This window comes from Melospiza georgiana, chromosome 4 (genome assembly GCF_028018845.1).
Source record: "Melospiza georgiana isolate bMelGeo1 chromosome 4, bMelGeo1.pri, whole genome shotgun sequence".
NCBI lineage: Eukaryota > Metazoa > Chordata > Aves > Passeriformes > Passerellidae > Melospiza > Melospiza georgiana.
This window is the reverse complement of record NC_080433.1, coordinates 31,269,110-31,288,007: the sequence shown is the minus strand read 5'-3', so window position 1 is coordinate 31,288,007 and position 18,898 is coordinate 31,269,110. Positions and strand designations below refer to the sequence as shown.

At 57.5% G+C, this 18,898-nt stretch overlaps 2 protein-coding genes across 2 annotated transcripts; both read left to right on the top strand.

Annotated features, from left to right (window-relative positions):
* Nucleotides 1-29: 29 nt before the first annotated feature.
* Nucleotides 30-5,081, top strand: LOC131082853 (extracellular serine/threonine protein kinase FAM20C-like). The gene is made up of 10 exons (XM_058023021.1): nt 30-508; nt 1,965-2,140; nt 2,227-2,305; nt 2,784-2,876; nt 3,041-3,156; nt 3,452-3,632; nt 3,747-3,856; nt 4,514-4,595; nt 4,706-4,765; nt 4,847-5,081. The coding sequence occupies exons 1-10, from the start codon at nt 30-32 to the stop codon at nt 5,079-5,081; spliced, it is 1,611 nt and encodes a 536-aa protein (XP_057879004.1).
* A 2,128-nt stretch (nt 5,082-7,209) lies between these two features.
* Nucleotides 7,210-15,935, top strand: SUN2 (Sad1 and UNC84 domain containing 2). Its single transcript, XM_058022981.1, has 18 exons — nt 7,210-7,283; nt 7,623-7,779; nt 8,347-8,519; nt 8,667-8,801; nt 8,982-9,077; nt 9,267-9,360; nt 9,537-9,607; nt 9,864-9,991; nt 10,333-10,554; nt 10,635-10,712; nt 10,799-10,842; nt 11,895-12,060; nt 12,145-12,372; nt 13,736-13,820; nt 13,908-14,023; nt 14,169-14,336; nt 14,748-14,840; nt 14,956-15,935. Exons 2-18 carry the CDS (start codon nt 7,652-7,654, stop codon nt 15,067-15,069), a joined length of 2,139 nt encoding a protein of 712 aa, XP_057878964.1. The 5' UTR covers nt 7,210-7,283; nt 7,623-7,651; the 3' UTR covers nt 15,070-15,935.
* The last annotated feature ends 2,963 nt before the right edge of the window (nt 15,936-18,898 follow it).

The following is an 18,898-nucleotide window of genomic DNA, read 5'->3' as shown; positions in this document are numbered from 1 at the left end:
TCCTTGCTGAGTGTTTTGTGTGAGAAAGGATGCGGTGGTGGCTGCAAATGTTTCTCCAGAGGAAACTTAAAATCAGCTTTCTCTTTCTTCTATTCATGGCCCTTCTCGTGCACCTGGTGGTGGATTTTGCTCTCCCCACAACCCACAGGTCCTGTGGCTGCAATACTAAAGCATCAAAAGCTGTGGGTGTCCTGTCAGGCAGCCCCATGCCGGCTGGCCTCAAAAAGCTGAGCCTGCGGATCCTTCAGGATTTCAGTGGAAGCAACGGCTCCTTGGAGAAAAGTTCCCAGCCAGAGAGAGCGGGGCTGCATGCAAGGGCTGGAGAGCCAGGGGTCCAACAGCAGCATGGAGAGGCGAATGCAGGGCGGTCCAAGGGATCAAAGCTGGCAGCACTCTTCGAGCATCCTCTTTACAATGTCCCAGTCCCAGAGGTGACAGAGAAGGACAAGCTGTTTGTCGTCAACCCCATGGAGAAGTTCAGCCTGCACAGCAGCGGGAGTGACGAATGGTGAGGAGCAAACTCAGCCCTAGCTTGCATTTGGGGGATATGTGGGTTTCAGGGAACAAGCAGCAAGGACCAAACTACCAAAGTAGTTCCCTTCTGTAGATCAACTTCCTACCCTAGAGGGGCCCCCCTTACTGAGCATGCTCTTCTCATATCTCAAATCCTCTCCTAGCCCTGAATTTTTGGGCTGCTACCCATAAGCTTGTAGCACACAGCAAAGCTGAAGGAGACTCTTGAATTATTCATTGCATTACGGATATCTATTAGGTGATCTCTCAGCTCCTTCCCTTCCCCAATGCAGACTAGCCCTTAGTATCTCTCTCTGTATACTGGAGAGCACTCCAGATTTGTAACAAGTTTTATCCCCTCTCTTGGGATGTTGGAGATGCAAAACTTGCAATTTAGATTATCTCTAACCATGAGACCATTCCTGTCCTGCATTTTGCAGGATATTACCTGACCTTGTTAGGCTCGGCCGTATGGTGAGCTCACTGCTGACAGCTGTCTATTTTTATCTTTGGACTACTAACCTCTAATTAGAAGGGAAGATATTAAAAGCTTTAGCATAGTAACACATAGCAGCGCCTTACAGAAAGCACACCTTCCAAAAGTGGTGCCTGCTAGAACTGGGAGAGAATAAAAGCTGGCTTAAGAGCTGGTTTCCAGAAATGGGCATTTGCCTTATCTCCGAGGACTGCCTTGGGTCTGGTTTGATGAAATCAGTGCGCAGTCTGTGTTTCCCTAGAGAGAGACATGGATTTGGGTTATAGATACCTTGGGCTAACTGTCCCGTTGAGTGCCAGTGTGTGCTAGCACAGAGGTTGGGCAGACACCCCCGGGGCTCCCTTGAATGCCAGCAAACTGCAAATTTCCAGGATGCACAGAGGCAGGGATAGTGCTAACCCAAACTTATTCCCCTGGGGAAACCCACTCAAGGGGAATGGGCTGTTGAGGATGGGAGTTCAGGTCAGTGCTGGGGATGGCTGGGAAGCCCATGCTTCTCCACCCCTGTTCAGTGTACACACATGTGTCCCCAGGAAGCACATGAAGGAATGTAGCAGACTGTACTCCTGGGAGCCAATCCCTTAGGGAAAAACAATGATATTATCTGTTCCACTAGAGAAATAAATGCATGGATGAGGGAAACAGGATCAACCCAGGGATTTTCCATGGGGGATGGAGGGAAGACACTGTGTCAAATCCAGCCATGATGGTGGTTCTTGCTGGCCACCAACTTTGGGTGGGATCTACCAGATGCCAAGTGCCCCATGAAGGCCATATGGGGCAGGGGGTTCTGCCACCATGAAACCTGGAACCAATCCAGGGCTTGCTCTGGCCTTTCTCCCCACCTCACCCTCCATGCAGTGGCTCCTAGGAAGGGCCCGGGGACACGGGAGCCATCCTGTCCCAACTAAAAGCTGTCATTGTTGTTGGGCTGGTGGTGGCTGTCGGGCTGCAGGGTCAGCAGCAGTAAAGCCGAGGCGCTCCTCCCGACAGGGAAGACAGCCTACGACACCTACCCCACGTGGCTCAAATTCCACATCGGCATCAACCGCTATGAGCTGTACCCCCGCCGGGACCCCTTGCTGCCCGCGCTGCTCCGGGATCTGGCCACGCAGAGGATCGTCAGCTCGGGTACCGCCTCTGCACCTGCCCCACCCCTGCCCGCCCCTGCCCCCTGCCTGCTGCCCGCTCCCTCACCCCCGTGTGCCTCCTTCCAGTCCAGAAGTCCGGCGGGACCCAGCTCAAGCTCATCATGACGTTCCCAAACTATGGGCAGGCCCTCTTCAAGCCCATGAAGTGAGTAGAGCCTGGGACAAGCCTATACCTCGCCCACACGGTCCTGTTAGGTAGCGAGAAGTGGTCAGAAGGGACCATGGAGGTAGAAATGGAGAAATGCTTCATGTGCTGCCTCGCATCAGCACCTCCGTCCCAAAACTGAGGCGAGCAGAATGGTCCCGTTTCCTTTGCCTTCCTTGTCAGAGCATGCTGCAAACTGGATGCAGCTTGTGATGGGGTAGTGACCTCCAGTGGTGGAAAGAAGGTGGTCCATGAGGAACATCCAGGAGCCTCCAGTCCTTGAGGGCTTCCCCACCCCTTGAGTTGGGAGCCTGGATAGGGGGCTTGGAGCCACCCACCCATCAGGAAGTGACTGGAGGAGACTGGGTTTGGCTGTGTCTCCAGTGTCACAAGGGAACACAAGGTGGTTTGGAACTAATCCCATGCTTGGAGTGACCCCACCCATGATGATTGCCCCCACTGTCCCCTCTCTTTCCAGACAGACCCGGGACCAGGAGACCCCCATTGATTTCTTCTACTTCTCAGACTTTGAGCGGCACAATGCAGAGATTGCAGCCTTCCACCTGGACAGGTGAGCATAAGCTTTGCATCCAAGCCTCCAGAGAAACTCCTCCTTCATCCCACCTCTCGATCCTCGGGTGTGAGGGATACCTGTGTCTCCTGTCAGTTTTAGTAACTTGCTGTTATTGAACCAGCTGAGGTCAGTAAGAAATAGTTCCAAGTTCTGTGTTTCAGGATTCTGGATTTCCGGCGAATCCCCCCAGTTTCTGGCCGTTTGGTCAACATAACAAAGGAAATTCGGGATATCACCACAGACAAGAAACTGGCCAAGACTTTCTTCATCTCCCCAGGTGAGCTTTCATGCTCTCTGTCCTCTCCTGTGGCCACCTGGATGGAGCTCACCTGGTGCTGGCTGCTGCTGCCCTGGCTCCCCCTGCACTCAAACAAACTATCCCGCTGGGGACTGTTCCAGATCCCACGGGTGCCCTGCCACAGGTCTTTGCTCCTCACAGCCTCCCTTGCCATTGCTTTGCTGGTGGCACATGGCCAGAGTGCACAGAGCATCCTTCCCTGGCTGTTTGCTGCACCGCTCTGCCCAGGGGTGCCTTCCTCCTCTTTGTCAAACTTGTTTTGTCCCCTGGCCAGCGGGAAACGTCTGCTTCTACGGGGAGTGCTCCTACTACTGCTCCACGGAGCACGCCCTCTGCGGCAAACCGGACCGGCTGGAGGGCTCCATGGCTGCCCTGCTCCCCGACAAGACCCTGGCCAAGCGCCGCTCCTGGCGCAGCCCCTGGCGCCGCTCCTACCACAAGAGCAAGAAGGCTGAGTGAGACGGGGCATGGGGGGTGTGGGGACGTGGGCCAGCAGAGCCATGGGTGGGAGGGGGCTTCTCCACAGCCACACTCATGGCCCCATTGCCCTCCCTGGCCTCTGCCACCAGGTGGGAGCTGAACCCCAACTACTGCGCTCAGGTGCGAGAGACGCCGCCCTATGACAGGGGCCATCGCCTCCTTGACCTCATCGACATGGCAATCCTCGATTTCCTCATGGGTGAGCCCCTCTGTGCCTCTGCTGAGGGCTCTGGAGGTCCCTCAGGACCTAGAGGCCCAAATGGCTCTGTGTCCCGTGGTACTGTGCCCTGCAAGATTTTTTGGCCAAACTGTTGTTCAGGCTGCAGTGAGCTGCAGTGTCACTCACAATGAGAGCACAGGGCTGTGCCACTAGGGCATTTCCCAGGCAGAAATTGAAGGTCAAGAGATTCCAGGGAGATTCCAGCTGAATACCCTGGACATGAGAAGCACCTTCCAGCATGCTCTCACGTGCAGCCCCTGGTGATGCTGCCCAAGGCTCTTGCCGCCTCTCCTGTCCCTGGGCCTTTTCTTCCTCCCTGTGCTGTCCCCTCACCAGCATCTGATTGGGAGAGTTTCCCATCTCCTCATTCCTGACCACCCAGCCATGCCTTTGCCATTACTTCTGCTCCATTTGCCACTGTTGTCCCTCTGTGGGGCTGCTGGGATGAGAAGGGGAGGCCGTGGGGTCTCTGCTCAGCTCCCCTGCATGGCCATGGCCACAGATGGACAAGTTAGAGGTGCCTCCAACCCTTTTCCCCGGGCTCTGGGTTTCACTCTCACACCAGAGGAGTGCTGCGTGTCTTTGCTCCCATCTTCCAGCACACAACCTGATGCCAAATTTGTTGGCCTGCCACAGGCAACATGGACCGGCACCACTATGAGACCTTTGAGAAATTTGGGAATGACACTTTCCTGCTCCACCTGGACAACGGTCGCGGGTAAAGCTGGGGAGTAGGGGGGAGCAATCACAGCAAAGGGGTGGGGGAGACCTCCAGTCTTGCCAAAATGCCACCCTGACACATCCTTATGGGCTTCTCCCCCCGCCCAGCTTTGGCACACACTCCCGCGATGAACCGTCCATCCTGGCCCCCCTCCAGCAATGCTGCAGGTAAGGGGCTGCCCCCAGCCCGGATCTGCTGCTGGGGAGAGGCTCCTCCTGTTGAGAGCTCTCCCTCCTCATCTCCGGCAGCATCAAGAAGTCAACTTACCTGCGGCTGCAGCTGCTGGCCACCGAGCCCTACCGGCTGAGTGACGTGCTGCGGGAGGCGCTGGCTGCGGACCCGCTGGCCCCTGTCCTGGCTGAGCCCCACCTGCAGGCGCTGGACCGGCGCCTGGGGAAGGTGCTGCTGGCCGTGCGACACTGCCTGGCCAGGGCAGCCCACCAGGAAAAGGTGCTGGTGGATGATGTGGGGTCGTGGGTGTGACGGGGGCTGGGTACCGTGCTGGATCGGGCTGTTGTGGTGTGCTGCCCAGGGTGATGTGGGGATCGATGTGCAGCTCTGATTCTGTGCAGCCTCAGCTTTTGGTGGCGCTGGAGCTGGTGGCGTGATGAACCAGGAAAGCAGGTTGTAAGGATAGGTGGGACAGGGAGGGAATTTAAATAAAAAGGTTGGCCTAGTGGAGAAGACACGAGCTGTGATCTTCCTCATCTAGGCTGCTTTCCCAGCCCTGGTCTGTCCTTGCATGCCTGGACGTGTCACTTCAGCCCTACAAAGCCTTTTAGGAAAGGGTAGGGATTTTTCCTGCATTTCCCCAGCAAGAACTGCCAAACTGGAACAGCTGGCCCCACCCCTTCTGCCCCACCCCCAGCACAGTGATGCCCTGGTAACCCCCAAAAAGGGAGCTGACACTCCCCGCTGCTGCTGTGGGGAAAATGAGGCAGAAGCTCCCAGCTACACACCACTTATCTTTGCCCCAGTCTTCCCACACCCACTCAAAAACTCCCATGGCTCTGACATCACCACCTCCTCCACAAGACCAGGGATGCGGCAAGGACAAACCCCACTCCCCTGAGAACATCTTCCCAAATGCCCCAGGAACCCTTCATACCCAAAAAAGTGGCTCCTGAGGAGGGGATGGGTTGACCTGGGGCTGTGCACCCTACTTAGTGCCTGGTGGCTCAGCACCCAGCTTATCCCCTGAGCCTCCCGGGGGGTTGGTTAATCCATGCCGGGTTACATCAGCTGCAGCAGGTGCCATTGTGACAGCCACTGCCAGCGTACCCAGGTTGGGACACGGGATTGCCATCTGCATGGCCAGAGATAAAGGTGCCACTGGGGAGGAGAGGTGTCCTCTGTCCCAGCCAGACACTTGCAAAGAGATGGGAAGCCACTGGAGGGGGTGAAAAAGGGCAGCTGGCACAGTGGGAGATGGAGCTGGAAAAGCTAGGCAGAGATTTTGGCAGGAACAAAAAATGGGCTCAAAAGGCAGGGGAAAAAAAAGAAAAGGGAGACAAAGAGGATCTGTCTGCGTTACACAACGGGGCTGGGGACTCTGAATCGGGGTTTGTTGCGGTGTGCCCCCCCAGTGCTAACAGCACGTCCTCCTGCCACTGCCCTGGCTGGTGCCCCAAAGCCCAGCACACGGAGGAAAAGGTTTCAGGGCTGTTTTGCAATAGGTTACTTCCCTTCTGCCAGCTTCGTAATTTTTTAACTCTTTCTATAAATACATTTATGCTCCAAATCCAAGCCCAGGGGGACCATTCCTGCCCACAGAAATAGTCTGAACATCCGCGTCCACACACAGGTGGCCAGTTGCTCCGACTCTCAGAGCTCCCCCAGGCAAATCTTTTTCCGAGGCGCCGTCAGATTTGAAACGCGAGGTGTCTGGGGGGGTGGCTGTTTTTTCCAGCCGGCTGAGTTTGCACAAGGTCCGTTCAAGGTCCCATGGGAGCAGCCCGGTTTGGCTCGCCCGCCGCCGACGAGGCTGCCCACCCGCCCGTGGGGCAGAGCGGCGGCAGCGGGGTGTCTGCGGCCCGGGGAGCAGCAGAGCGCGCCCGCCCAGTCGGGGCGGCCGGGGCACACGGGTGTCGAGCGGGGCTGCCCACGCCCCGGGGATAGGTTCGGCCGTGTCGCCGGGACGGGTGGTGCGTGGGGTGCGGGGATTTCTCACCCCACCGGGACCAGCAAAGCAGCCACCCCAGAAAAGCCCAAACGGGGCTGGGGTGCAGCCCTGCACCCGGGAGCTCCCATTTTGGGCTGGCATCACCCACGCCCTTGGCTGGCAGCGTGGGCTGGCTGCTGCCCGTGCTGGGCACGGCGGAGGAGCCCCAGGGCTGAGGTGTTTGGGGACCAGGTCCCCGTGGGCAGCAGAGTGCGGATGGGCCCTCATCATCGCCCCCCATAAAAATGATGAAAATAAATGAAATTAAAAGAATATGCCTGTGGCGGTGATAATAATAAATAGCAATAGCAATGATGATAAAGAAGAGGTCCCCAGAGGCCGGGGGAGCGGTGGCTGCTCCCCTCTCGGCGGCGGGCGGGGCGGGGCGGCGGCGGGGGTGTCCGGGGGGAGGGCGGGAGGCGGGTGCCGCCTTCCCCCGCAAAACAAAAGGGAGCGGCGGCGGCGGCGGCGAGAGCGGCCGGGAAGGACGGAGCGGATCGTTCCCCGCTGCGCGGCACTGGCCGGTGCGTTTGTGAGGGGGACGCCGGGGCAGAGGCGGGGGCTTGCGGGCGGGCCGGCTCCGTAGCGGGCCTCGGGGGATAATGTGTGGGGCCGGGGGCGCCGAGGGGCCGGGGGCAGCCGCTCCACGCGCGGGAAAGGAGGCGAGGGGGTTTTTCGGCCTGTACGGGGGCGGCTCCATCCCGGGACACCCCACGGCCGCCAGCTCGGGACGGCGTTCGGTGTGGGCCGGGTCCCCTGCCTCAGGGGCGGGGTCCCCGCCAGTGGGATCCCGCTGGGTGCGTCCCTCCAGGGACCCTGGCACTGACACTTGCCTCTCCCGCCCGCCCTCTCCCCACCCCCAGGTGAGGCGAGCTCCCCTCCTGCCGCCGCCATGTCCCGCCGCAGCCAGCGCCTTGTCACCAGCCGCTATTACCCCGGGGACGAAGATGCCACGACCAGCGGCAGCAGCACATCTCTGCTGGGTGGGACACAGCTCCCCTTCAAGGAGACCACCGGCAGGTTAGTGGGGGGCACGAGTGGGGGCTTCCCCCTGCCCAAATCTGACACGGGTGGGGCATTCCATCCCACACCAGGGACCGGGCACCTTCCTGCGTGGGCTGTGGGATGGCTCGCAAAAGGAGCGTGACGGTGAGCCCGGCGCGCTCCGGCATGGCCGCCTCGGCACTGTGGCACTGGCCGTGCCCCTGCTCCGGCCAGAGCCCCGCGCTCCCGGCGCAGGCTCCTCTGTGTTCCCGGGCCCGGCACGGGAGCCCGCCGTGGGTGGCCGGGTGCCAGCCCCAGCCGCAGCTGGATGGCGACAGGGAGGAGGAGGGAGGAGGGAGGTGCGCTGCGAGTGCCGGCCGGAAAACCGCAGCCGTGCGAGCGGAAGCGATGCCCGGGACGGGCGGGAGGCCTCTGTAAAGCAGAGGTTGCAGCCTCCGAAAGCTGCCGCCATCCGGTGTGGAGGGAAGCGATGCTAGTTGAGGGGTTGGGGTGAATTCCCCATTTCCCCCCATGAGTGCACTGTGAACCCCCCCCCCCTCCCTGTAAGCACTCATGTGATGAGCCTGTTCTCTCCTCCCGCAGGACGATCAGGAGGAAATCGAGTAGCACCAAGCGCCTCTCTCCCGCCCCCAGCACCCAAACCTCCTACTATAGCGAGTCCATGATGAGCGAGTCCTACCTGGGGGGCAGCCGGGGCCTTGCTGCCCTGGGCAGCTCCATGCTGGATGATGACCTGGACAGCAGCACGTACTGGGGTGAGCCCTCCCGCTCTCCTAGGGCAGCTCGGGACCTCCCTGGACACTGGAGAGTGTTGGGGCAACTGCCCAGGCTGGCTGGCTTGGTTGCCCCTTGTGGAAGTGATGGTGGGCGATTTCTCAGTGGAACTCTGTGTTTTGGGGCAGGTGGAGAGCTCTCCACCAGGAGGAGAAGAGGCACAGGGGACACCGAGTCCAGTAAGATCAATGGGGTGCTGGAGAGCAAGACGTACGACACCTACACGTCTTCATCTGGGTACTCCTCGGAGGACGACTACGCTGGTAGGGATGCACTAGTCTGTCTGTAATGGCAGGAATGCAGGGGAGGCATCCCCAGGGGGACCAGCCCAGGGCCTGGTGTGCTGCCAGTCCCCTCTAGATGCCACCCCCAGTGCAAAGCCTTTGCTGTGGGCAATGCACTGAGATGCTGTCTGCATTGGTGACTTGCTGCTTCCTTTCCAGGTCACTATTACTCAGGCCAGAGTAGCTCCGGGTCAGGTCTGAGAACTGCAGCCTCCCGGGTGGGCTCCTTCCTCTGGCAGGTGTTCACCTCCCCAGGTGAGTGGAGGGCTGGCAGGGGCACTTCTAGCAGCAGTGCTCCTGCCAGTCAGCATCTCTACTCTCCAGCTGCTGTGTGTGCCATCCCCTGTTCCGGTGGAGGGGTTTTATCCCCTTGTGGTGCCACCCGTGGGCGTGGAGGGGACATCTGTCAGGACTCCTCCTGAGGCTTGTTTTCTCTCCTGGCAGTTCGGTTCATGGGGTGGCTCTTCTCGGGGCTGGAAGGGGCCTGGCGCCGCCTCACCGGCACAGCTTCCCACCTGGACAGCGTCCCCTTCTCCAGGTGAGTGTGCTGGGGGGGACACCAGCATGGGGGAAGTGTGGGGAAAACCTGCAGGACTCTGGAAAGGGGAGACACCTTGAGGGTGGTGGGTGTCTTTGCTTTCCCCCTGGCCCCCATCCAAAGGTGATGGAAGGTGGCTGCAGTCCTAAGGCACCTCTCTCTTCTCCATGCTCCAGGCGCTACCCACGTCTGAAGAGGTCCCTGCTGCTGCTGCTGCTCCTCCTGCTCCTCGCTGCTGCCGCCTACGGTGAGCCACCTCCCCTGATGTGCTGCCCTGAGATCTGGGGCAGTGCAGAGCCTCCCACTGCCATGGCCGGGGGATGGGCTGGCCTGGAGCTCAGTGCTCATGGCTTCTGGTAACCTGCTCCATCTGCATCCCCGTGCCAGTGTCTCCTGGTAGTCCCTGGAGATGCTGATGGCTGAGCCTCTGCATGTCCACCCTGTCCACTACTGTGGCCCGTTGCCAGCCTGTGGTTTTGACCATCTCATCCTTCTGTGCTCAGGAGCTTGGTACTTCTACCCGTATGGGCTGTCGACACTCAGCCTGCCTTCCTTCCCGTGGTGGGGAGCTGGAAAGCTTTCCTCCTCCTCTGACCTTCCTGGGGCAGGGGACCTGACCACGCTGGACCAGGTAAGCAAAGGCACGGTGGTGGCCCAGGTGGGATGAGTGCCTTGCAGGGAGAGCTGGGACGGTGTGATCCATGGCTCAACAATTGCTTCCAGGGTGTGAGGAATGGTGGAAAACAGGGCAGATGATGGCTCCACAGTGGCTCCCCCAGCTTGTGGCCATCTCACTCTTGGGGTGTCCCTGGGATGGAGCAGGGGGACCATCTGCCTTCTCCTGGGAAGCAACAGATTAATAAGATGCCACTGACCCTGGGGAATGGGTGGTCAGGGTCCCCTTTCCCGGGGGTCCTGTGGAGCAGGCACTTCCCTGAGGGGCTGCATCACACCCTGTTTCTGTCACTGCAGGGGGGACACCGACTCCTGGCTCGCTTCCAGGCCCTGGAGAAGCGCTTTGAGGCACTGGAGGCCGAGCTGTCGCAGTGGGAGCTGCGTCGTGGGGCGGCAGCAGTGACAGCAGGGGGAGAGCCCCCGCCGGGGGACATCCTTGCGCTGCTGGAGGGGCTGGTGAGCCGCCGGGACGCGGGGCTGAAGGAGCACCTCCGCTCCGACATGGCCAACCAGCTCCAGGTGAGTGACACGGGCACTGCAGGGAGATGGGCGTGGGCAGGACCTGGCTCTGATATTCCACCCTGTTCCCCATCCTTCAGGGCGAGCTGGATGTGCTCCGGGCCCAGGTGCAGAGGGATTTGGACGGGCGCCTGGGCAAGATGGCACAAGCTTCCCAGGTAAGCGGAGGAGGGTGTGGTGGTACCTGGACAGGACACCCTCAGCAGTGGTGTCACAGGTCTCACCTCTTCCCTTTTCCTGGCAGGAGATGGAGGCGCGCTTGCTGGAGCTGAACTCGGAGTGGCAGAGGTAACACTGGCTGTGGGGCAGGCAGGTAGCTGGGTGAATTCCCCTCAGCCAGGCTCAGGAGGGATTTGCAGGCCTGGCTGGGGACAAAGGAGAGATCAAGAGGCGTAGTCTGGGGGGGAAAGGAAAGGAGGATACATAGGTGGCTGTCTGTGGGAGCCAGCACTGTGCCCTTCTGGCCAAAATGGCCAGTGGTATCCTAGGGTGCATTAGGAAGGGCATTGTCAGTAGGCTGAGGGAGGTAATCTTGTCCCTCTACCCAGCCCTAGTGAGGCCACCTCTGCTGTGCTGTGTTCAGTTCTGGGCTCCTGAGTAGTACAAGGGAGCCATGGAGCTCCTGGAGTGGGTCCAGCAGAGAGCCACGGGCATGATGAAGGGACTGGGGAATCTCTCTTAGGAGGAAAGGCTGAAGGAGCTGGGCCTGTTCAGCCTTGAGAAGAGACAACTGAGAAGGGACCTCATCAATGTCAGTGACTGAAGGGAGAGTGAAAAGAGGTTGGAGCCAGGCTCTTCTCAGTGTGCCAAGCAATAGGACAAGAGTCAATGGGCAGAAACTGATGCACAGGAAGTTCCACCTGAATATGAGGAAGAACTTCTTTACTGTGCAGTGACCACACACTGGAGCAGATTACCCAGAGAGGTTGTGGAGTCTCCCTCACTGGACATAGTCCAGATGCAGTCTGGATGTAGTCCTGTGCCATGTGCTCTGGGATGACACTGCTAGAGCAGGGAGGTTGGACCAAATGACCTGTGTGCTCTGTTCCAGCCTGACCCATCCTGCCATTCTGTGGCTGGCAGCAGGGCCCCAAGGGCAATGGCAGCAATGACCTTGTCACTGCCACTCTGCATCACTGTGAATGTGGTCCTTCAGCTGAGGGGTGAGCTGAGGATGCTTTCCCATGGGATGCAATAGAAGAGGTCACTGCCACTGGGATTAAAACTGGGTCTGGAGATGGGGCTGAGCATAGGTGATGAGGGATGAACCTCTTCCCCCAGTTTGCAGAGGGGAACTGGGGTTATTGGCACAAGGTTTTATTACCTTTCTCTTGGCACAGCTCGGTGCAGGAGAGCCTGCGAGGGACCTTCCAGCAGGAGGTGGGCAAGCTGGAGCAGGAGGTGGCAGTGCTGAGGAGGGAGCTGGCAAGCCTCAAGTCAGACCAGGAGGTGATAGGGAAGCACGTGAAGGGGATACTGGAGCAGCTGAAGACCGCGCGGGCAGATGTGAGTCCCCCGTCCCCAGCCTGTTTGGCAGAAAGGCAGGCAGGGCTCCCTGCTCCAGGCTGAGCTCTCTCTGCACCGTTCCAGGTGGAAGCACAGTTCCCAGTGTGGATCAGTAGGTTCCTGTCACAGTCCCAGCAGGATGGTGCTGCTGCCTTCATCCTCCAGCGGGAAGACTTGCAAGCAGAGCTCCGGGCTCTGGAGCAAAAGATCCTTGCAAAAGTCCTGGAGGACCGGAGACTGCCAGCACAGGATGCTCAGGCTGGCATTGGAGTGGCCCTGCGGCAAGGAGGGGCTGCAGGAGTGACAGAGGAGGTGAGTACTGGCCTGACCCCCAGGGACATGAGGTGACCACGGGGTTGGGGTCTGTGCCCCCTTTGTGTGTGCAGGGGGCTGGCATGTGTGCCTGGCAGATGGCAGACGCGTTGGGACAGCCCCCACAGCTGGGATATTGATCCTGGGCTCACAGGATGCAAGAGCACCCTTGAAACTCCTTCTCTGCCACTCCCTTCTCAGTTTGCTTGCTTTGTGCTCTGGAAGGGGTCACAGGTGCTGATACCTGCAGCCCTGCAAGGCTCTTACTTGTTGCTGTTCTGTTGAGGATGGGTGAATAAAGGGACACGACTCCCGTGTCTTCTCAGAAGGCAAAAGCCAAGTTTATTAGAAACCACAAATTCTTTTTATAGAGAGTTATGATAAAGGTGGACCTGACTGGTCCTTAGTTAATATCCCTCACACCCTTGGGTAATTAGAAACAGCACCCTTCTTGTAAACATCTTGGAATTAACAAGTTCAAAACACCAGCTGCAGGATTGTTTTAATTCTTTCTCTGAACTTTCTCAAAACTTCCCAGAGGAATGTCTGGGAAAGTTTATCTGACTTTCTCCTCTGACCAATTCTCAGCATTTACACTTTCTGTCTTAAAATCCAAGCTTCTGCTCATGCATCCTTCACCCAGAACGTGGGAGAGGTGCCATCAAGGCTTCCATGGGTGGAGCATCTTGCTTATCCCCATTCTTCAGCAGTGCTGTGGAGTTGTTTGCTGCAAAGCATTTCAGCAGAATGACACCAAGGGGAAAAAATGAGCCTGCTTGCTTTGGAAACAGTTGCTGGAAATTCCCTGTGGAGGTAGTGGAGGGGAGGGATCAAGCTGGGATTAGCAGTCCCCATAGTCTGTGTGAGCTTTATGCACTCCATAAAGTTTAGACCCAAAGTGGTGCTCCAGGCTCCTAGCTCCTTAGGCTGGCTTTGGCTCCAGATGGATGCTCCAGCCATCTCCTCCTTTTCTGGACAGGGAGAGCTCCCATCAGTGCTGTGGGACAGGGCAGGAGGGACAAGCAGATGATTCTGGGTGGTCTGTCAGGTTGAGGCTGGTGCTACATCTCCTCCCTCTGGGCCAGCCCCTCCTGGGGACAGGCGAGTGCAGCGTGCCTGGGTGCTGCCCCTTCACTGCACAGCTCCGCTCCCCTGGGGTATTTTTAGCAACCTCTAGCGAGGCTTCCCAGCCAAAGGCACGTTCCCTTATTTTTGCCACGGTGATTCATCCCCTGGCTGTTCTGTCCCGTGGCTGTTTTGCGGGAAGGTCCTCACACCCTCTGTCCCTGCAGGGGCAGGCGGGTGGGGGGCAGGATGCCTGCCCCAGTTTGTCACCCTCCTGTGCTCTCTGCTCCCACTGCAGCAAGTGCATCTCATCGTGGGCCAAGCCCTGAAGCGCTACAGCGAGGATCGTGTGGGGATGGTTGACTATGCCCTCGAGTCAGCAGGTAGGTGGTCAGAACGAGCCAGCTGTCCTGGGGAGGTGACCAGAGGGGCTGTCCTGCAGCTCACCTGCTGCCATCCCCTCATTCCAGGGGCCAGTGTCATCAACACTCGCTGCTCGGAGACCTACGAGATGCGGACGGCGCTGCTGAGCTTGTTTGGCATCCCCCTGTGGTACCACTCGCAGTCCCCCCGTGCCATCCTGCAGGTGGGCGCTGACTGGGGGGCTGGGCTGCTGCTCCTGGGGCTTTTATTGGGCTCTGGCTGTTGCTCCAAGCCAGCAGCCAGGCTGGTGGGAGAAGAATGACTCTGATGGTGCTAACGTTGCTGGCGTCTCCCTTCCATGCTCGTAGCCAGACGTGAACCCTGGGAACTGCTGGGCGTTTCGTGGCTCCGAGGGCTTTGCTGTCATCCGCCTCTCCGGCGTTATCCGCCCCACGGCCGTGACGCTGGAGCACATCCCGAAAGCCCTCTCGCCGCAGGGAACCATCCCCAGTGCCCCCAAGGACTTTGCTGTCTATGTGAGTGCCCTCACCCACACCTGAGGGGGGCGGGGGAGCACAGTGGGAGGGTGCTGGAAGGGATGGCTCACAAACCCCATACTTGGCTGTGGGGTGCTCTGGTGGGGATGGTCCTACCCTGAAGAAGAGGAAGAAGCAATACTGGTGGGGAGAGGGGCAGCACTGAGTTTCAGAAAGAGTTTGAGGGGGACAAAGGGGCTTGAGTAGGTGTAACTTTTGGTCTTCCCCCCCTTCATCCTTCCCCACTGGTCCCTGTTCCCATTTGTGTATTTTGACCTGGATGAGCAGGAGTGGGGGCCGAGCACGCTTGTGTCTCCCTCTCCCTCTTCTGCCCTGGATGTGTGCATCACCTCTGGTCTCCCTCTCTGATGACCCCTGGTTCTCCCTTTCTGCCTCCCTGCCCTTCCACAGGGCTTAAAGGAAGAAAGAGAGGAGGAGGGCCTTCTCCTTGGACAGTTCACCTACAACCATGATGGCGACCCCATCCAAACATTTTACTTGGAGGTAAATGCTTTGCCCCTGGACCACCTGACCCCTGAGAAGAAAATGGGGCCTCTGGGGTCTCTGAGCCGCAGAGAGCCCTCAAGGTCTCGGGTTTTTCTTTTCCCTCCTCCCCAAGGGTGACTCCATGGGCACATACCAGCTGGTGGAGCTGCGGGTGCTGAGCAACTGGGGCCACCCCGAGTACACGTGCATCTACCGCTTCCGCGTGCACGGGGAGCCGGCGCACTGACCCGGCCCGGCGGGATGAGCGTGCTGCCGGGCTGGCAGCAGGAGGGGACGTGGCTGCTTCACTGCTTCGCACCTAGAAACCCTGGCACGTGCCAGCAGCCGCCCCTGGAAGCTCTCCCCTGGCGGGAGGAGAAGAGCTGGTGTTGAAGGGGTGAGGCTTTCACTCTTCCAAGGACCGGGGTGGTGAGGCAAGAGCATCCCACGTGGGTCCTAGCGCAGCCTGGCTTGTTTTCAGTGCATATGGGACATTTTAACTTTTTAAGCTAACTTTGTATCGGGTTTGCGCTGCCCCTCTTCCCTGTTGTCCCACTCCTTTCTAGCATGGCCAGGGCTTGGGAAAGGGGTGTGTCATTTTGTGATGTGCTTCATGTGGGCTTGGGTGCAGGAGATGGGAGTGTGGGACCACAGTGCCTGACTCGGTGCCGCCACAGTAGGTGGGAGCCACTGGTTATGGCCACCAAGTCCCCTCCACACAGGGTCACTTCTCTTGCCTTGGTGTTGGTTTGGGTAAAGATCTCCAGCCCTCCAATGCTGGGCTGACAGAGAGGAAATAAGACAGTATTAATGAAGTATTAACATAAAACTAATGGTTTGGGGCAGCGGGAGGAAAGGAGCGTGGCACACATTGGTGGCGGAGCCCACCTTGGTGCTGCCATCCATCCACTCAAGCCCTCCTGCTGACAGTAGCTGAGTTGGGTCTTGCTGAAGCTGTTGGCCTCCCTGGCTGGCTGCCTCCCCAGTGTTAAGCTTGGTGATGCTACTGAAAATTCCTGTTGCCTGCTTTTCCTTTGGGGTTTGTTCTGATTTTTTTTTTAAGAGGGGTGGGGAGGGGAGCTATTTTCCAGTTGAGGTGTTGGGGTTGTTTTTTTTGTGGGGGGGGGTGTTTGTAGTAACAGAGGGAAAAATACTTTTTCCATGCAATTTGTACTTAACCAGAGAATGTTACATGGTGCCACTTGGATGAGTGGCTTAGATGTCGAGAGGGCTAGAGCTTTGTTTAGTAGAATAGCATACACAGTAGGATAAGCTAGAATAAGATGAGCAGAGCTGTTTAAACTATGGGCCTCACGTTGTTGGTGGCTTGGTAGCTAGACTTGGAAGCTGGGGTCCTGTGTGCACTGCTGCTGGTGGGGTGCTGGAGGCATTCCTGCCCTCCTTGCTCTGGATGTGCTCTAAGACTGCAATGTGTGGCCGTGGCTTCTTGCCCGTGGCTGCATCTGTGTATACTTGACTGTAGGCAGCAGTGGAGCTGCTGCCCCCGGGCTCTGCAGGGCTGCTGGGGGGGAGACAGGGCCATTGCCAGCATGCAGAGCCACCTCCCCCTGCAGGGCTCCCTCAGCTCTCGGGGCCTCCATGGCAGATGGCTGTGCAGGCTGACCTCCTTTCTCCTGGAAGGGCTCCCTTTTCCTCCTACCTCTCCTTACTGGCATTGCACTGTTCTCTGGGCCCTGGCTGTGGGAGGACTGGGCTGGAGCAGGAGGGGGAGTTCTCTCTGCAGTGGGCATGTAGATCTTGCCTGTAGTGTTGGGATGGGTGGAGGCACAGCAGGGCTTTGCCGGAAGGATGCACAGGGACCCTCCCCAGGCTGAGGGGTGCTAGGCCATCTGGCCCCTCCACCTCCTGGCCTGCATCACACAGCTTGGCTTATGTTCTTGGGTGGTGTTAACAGCCTCCAGGTTTGTGTTGTGTTTCACTGAAAGAAAAGCTTAAGGGCTCATGGTCAGTGTTTCAGCCCTGCCCACTGCTGGTACCATCCTTCCCCTGACACTGTGAGAGCACCATGTATTGATTCCCCCTCTGGTGGTCTCTGCTTGAAGCACTGTAGGCATAGAGGAGGGGCTGAAGAAGTGTCTCCTTTCAGCATCCCCTGATGGGCATCAGGCAGAGCTGCTGAGCCCCGTGCCAGCCTGGGAGGGTGAGGGTGGTGGCAGCACATCCCTTCTGCAGGGCTCTCTTTGCTCCAAGCTCAGAGGGCACAGTCCTGTCTCCAGCAGGTTAAAATTACCCTGTGGAGCCTCTTGCAGAGCTGGGAGGCCCTGCTGCAGGGAGAAAGCTGACCTGCAGCCAGAGCCAGGGACTATAAATTCTCTCCTATATTGAGCTTAGTCTTTATTCTTGGCAGCCACAGCCAAAGTTATTTTAAACTTGTCTACAGCTGCCCGCTTGCCTTGGAGTCCTGTCCATGAGTGCACTGAGCACATGAAGCTGTGCTTTTATGAATGCCTAGACCTGTTCTGGGCTTGGCAGACCAGCTCCTGTATGATTCAAATAAATTTGAATCATAAAGAGAAAGCAGAGGTGAAGCTCTCCCTTTTCTCACCTTTCTCTGGCTCCTGGAGCAAAGCTATAACCATGAGCCTGGGAAAACCCCTTTTCCTATGTTCCTTCTGGATCCCTGGTCTCTGGCTTGGACTGCAAGAACAGACAAGGTCTTTGCCCAAGAAAAAAATTATTTTGTGGTAAATCAGGCATGCTGATGAGAGGCAGGAAAGGTGACCTCTTCCCCTGAAAATGGAGTTGTAGTGGGATCTCTGCTCCTTCCATGTCGGTGTTAACTGCTGTGTCTGGGTTAGGGAGCATTTGGCTTTACAATGCAAGCTTGCCCTGTCCTTTGGACGTGAAAATCTTTGCTGTTTGAAGTAAAACTCCCTGGAGGCACCAGTGAGAGGCTCCTCCTGGGGCTTCATGCTCTTTTCTAGCTGGTTTTAGAGGCCTCACCATGCCATCTGTGTGAGGATCCCCAGGAACATATGCTGAGGCTCCATGTGAGTTTTCAGCTCCCAGATTCTGCATCAGTGCTGGGCTGCAGCCTGAGCTCCTGTGCCAAGTGCCAGAAGCCACTGGCTCTCGAGACTGTAGCTTGCAGCATTTCTGCAGCACTGCCCAGAGCTGCCAAAGAAGAGGGCACACAAAACTGCTGCTTCAGCATGTGCTTCTCTGCCCAGGGGCATTTAATCCTAGAGCTGATGCTGAAGATGAGCCTGGTGAGGCAGGAGAAATGCAGAACAGCTGTGGGAGCAGAGTTCTCTTATTTACTCCATTTCCCTCCTCTATTCTCCCTCCTTCTCAGTTTGCCCTACACATGTGTTATGAATTAGCCCTGCAGAAACAGATGGTTACAGACAGGAGTTTGTGTTTGATGCTGTAGCCTGTTGCAAATGCTGCACTGTTTTGTTCCTTTTATTTTTTAATCAACAGATTGTAATTTATGCCTATGCAAGAAAAAAAAAAAAAAAGACCAAGACATAAATTATATCAAAACTGCCCATAGTGGTTTGGATGTTTTGTAACTGAATCTGCTGTTGGGAATGATGCACAGCTAGTAGATAGACAAAAGCTATTCCTGGAGCTCTTCTTCTACATAGTTTTATGGCAAATCCTTATTTTCCAGCCTGATGTACTAACTCTAGGGCCATCAACAAAGTCATCACCTTGTCATTGAGCAGGCTTGAGGATGCAAAAACTGCTTGAAACAATGCTGAGAACAAGACTTTCTCCTAAAAGCTCCAATTCCTTGGGACCAAAAACCTACTAGACTTAAGTCTGTCATATCATGGCTGTCCTCATTCTGCAGTCACCTCCCAAAGCCTCCCCATCCTCTGCCTTGCCATGAGCAGAGCCCAGCTGGCCCCCAGGAGCAGCAAGGGAGGCTGGGTTAGCAGGGACAAAGCCTGACACAAAGCCCAATTCAGGGGATCTGCTTCTCTTTTCCCTCACATGGGCTCTTAACCACTCATCAGCTACAAAGCAAGCAGAAAGGAAATACTTAATTTTCCTTAGTGTGAGGAAGTTGGTGCATAAAAAAGGCTGAAAAATGGGAAACATTAAAT

Coding starts and splice junctions, on each gene's coding strand:
- LOC131082853 (XM_058023021.1), top strand. CDS start 30: ATGCGGTGGTGGCTGCAAATGTTTCTCCAGAGGAAACTTAAAATCAGC. Junction 3,857..4,513: donor AATCCTCGATTTCCTCATGG/GTGAGCCCCTCT, acceptor GGCCTGCCACAG/GCAACATGGACCGGCACCAC. Junction 4,596..4,705: donor CACCTGGACAACGGTCGCGG/GTAAAGCTGGGG, acceptor CCCCCCGCCCAG/CTTTGGCACACACTCCCGCG.
- SUN2 (XM_058022981.1), top strand. CDS start 7,652: ATGTCCCGCCGCAGCCAGCGCCTTGTCACCAGCCGCTATTACCCCGGG. Junction 8,520..8,666: donor GGACAGCAGCACGTACTGGG/GTGAGCCCTCCC, acceptor GTTTTGGGGCAG/GTGGAGAGCTCTCCACCAGG. Junction 8,802..8,981: donor CTCGGAGGACGACTACGCTG/GTAGGGATGCAC, acceptor CTTCCTTTCCAG/GTCACTATTACTCAGGCCAG.